Source organism: Antrostomus carolinensis, unplaced genomic scaffold (assembly GCF_000700745.2).
Source record: "Antrostomus carolinensis isolate BGI_N321 unplaced genomic scaffold, ASM70074v2 scaffold6793, whole genome shotgun sequence".
Classification (NCBI taxonomy): domain Eukaryota; kingdom Metazoa; phylum Chordata; class Aves; order Caprimulgiformes; family Caprimulgidae; genus Antrostomus; species Antrostomus carolinensis.
The window spans coordinates 65,039-66,976 of NW_010305760.1; the positions used below are offsets into that span (position 1 = coordinate 65,039).

The 1,938-nt window shown below is 39.4% G+C and overlaps 1 protein-coding gene across 1 annotated transcript in view; it reads right to left on the reverse strand.

Moving 5' to 3' along the window:
• LOC104522544 (1-phosphatidylinositol 4,5-bisphosphate phosphodiesterase beta-1) overlaps window positions 1-1,938 on the reverse strand; it is a 39,635-nt gene that overhangs the window by 31,173 nt on the left and 6,524 nt on the right. Inside the window, exons 4-5 of the mRNA XM_029084247.1 lie at window positions 1,593-1,663; window positions 886-982 (exon numbers count right to left, since the gene is read on the reverse strand). Of these exons, the coding sequence (XP_028940080.1) occupies window positions 886-982; window positions 1,593-1,663 (168 nt within the window). The remainder of the gene's footprint in view (window positions 1-885; window positions 983-1,592; window positions 1,664-1,938) is intronic.

Sequence of the window (1,938 nt, forward strand, 5' to 3'; positions counted from 1 at the left end):
ATTCTCATTAGAGCTAGAGATTATCAACACCCAAAAGGACACTACTATAGGGAACAAGCATAGCACTCTCTATGATTTTGTGAATGCTTGTGTCTATGTTTGTATAAATACTCACATACAAATGAACAGGTAGATAATTTCTTGTATGTTTATAAGTCACGATGAGTAAATGTAAAATCTTGTATACAGACAGGGACTCAGGCACCAATTACCTGTCCTCTTGCCAAGGCCTCCACAAATCCTCAATAAATTAAAATGCTATACACTTCTTTAACTAAAAAGCTCCAAGAGGATATTGCAACCTGTCAAAACAAAGTGAAAAAGGGCAGGCAAACAGTAGGGGGTTCTGCACCAAGAAAGGAAAAGATGCTGCAAGTGTTTATTGAGGATGCCACCAAGTGCATTCCTAGCAAGGCATCTTCTGTAAAAGCCAGTGGGGGGTGAAATTACAGCCTTTTCTATACAACACACAGAGGCAGGAACGAGTGAATTTGTGTATGGGGAAGGGCAGACTCTGATTCCACTGAATCCTCTACAAAAGTAGCAGAGGCAAACTATAAAGCACTTGCTGAATCTAAGGAATATTTATGATCACCTTTCTCAAACTGCTTAAATTACTCTTCAGTCATGAACAACAAAGACAACCCATTTTAAAAAAATGTTTTTGAAATAGCAGTATGTTTACTGTTGATGAAGTTTGATATTTAGACCGATGCAGGTTTCAAAATAAATAATGGATTTATTTGGCTGGATACCAAGGGAACATTTTTTGTCTGTGTGCCTGTATCTAACTGAGAAGAAGCCAAGTAGCATTTCTCCAGATTCTTCCAAACACTTGCTAGGTAATTTCCAGTATAAGATGTTGCTCATGCTTAGCTTACTTACTTTTTGATACTTCAAATGACTCAAACTTCACAGGCTGAATGTAGTTCACCAGGTTAGACATCTCTTCCGTGGCCATAGCCTCACTTCCAGCAGTACCCTAGGACAGAGAAGGGAAAATGCTGCAGTTTTCATTTGTCCATGGTGGACCTCAGAGGCCACAAATACCAAAGCCCAGTTTTCTGTCAACTGTGGTATCTTTCACTGATCCTGGCTTTGTGAAGTCAGTGCCTTACACAGGGAGCTTCACACAGTAAAGAAGAAAATTTGCTTTATAATTTAAATGTTTAATTAAACTGCTGCTGTATTCATGCTTTTTACATGGCTCCTAGGGAAGTGACTGAATTACCTTTACATATGCATAGTGCTGAGCCCGTTTATCAGTACTGTTGGATAAATAATAGATACAGCTCTAAGTTTCCAATGCCAAGTTTTTCTTCCAATAATGCTAAATACACCACAAGCAGTTGTCTAAAACAGATCAGCTGTGGTGCTATCGATTCTTATTCTTCAGTAAATGAAAATATAAATAAACAAAGCAAAGATGTGCTTCCAAATCGATTAACAACCAACTTCAGAAAGTTGGTGGTGTGTTTCCCAGTGCTCTGTCTCCCTTTCTCCACTAGATGGTAGTCCCACTCCTAGTAACACAAGCCAACCCACAACTGCTGGAACCGACCCATCACCATAAAACACATCTGCACCCTTACTTCATCCATCGACGACTTTTTACAGTCATCATCATAGTCATCATCATCATCGCTCTCAATCTCTGCTTCTCCTGAAAAGTTTTAAGCAGAAGATAATTACTGGCTGAAGCAATAGTTACAAATACCAGTAGTAAACTTGAGAAAGACGTGCAGGCAGCACTGCTTAAAGGACACTACATTACGCATGTGCTTTTCATCATAGCACAAATCAAATACACTGGCTTGAGGGATTCATCCATCCTATGCATTGACAAGTTCTTATTGTCCTAACAAACAAAAGCCCTTCCTTTGCAGTAGCTGGATGCTCAGTGTGTGGAAATCATGAGGTAGGTATCAGCACGGAGAA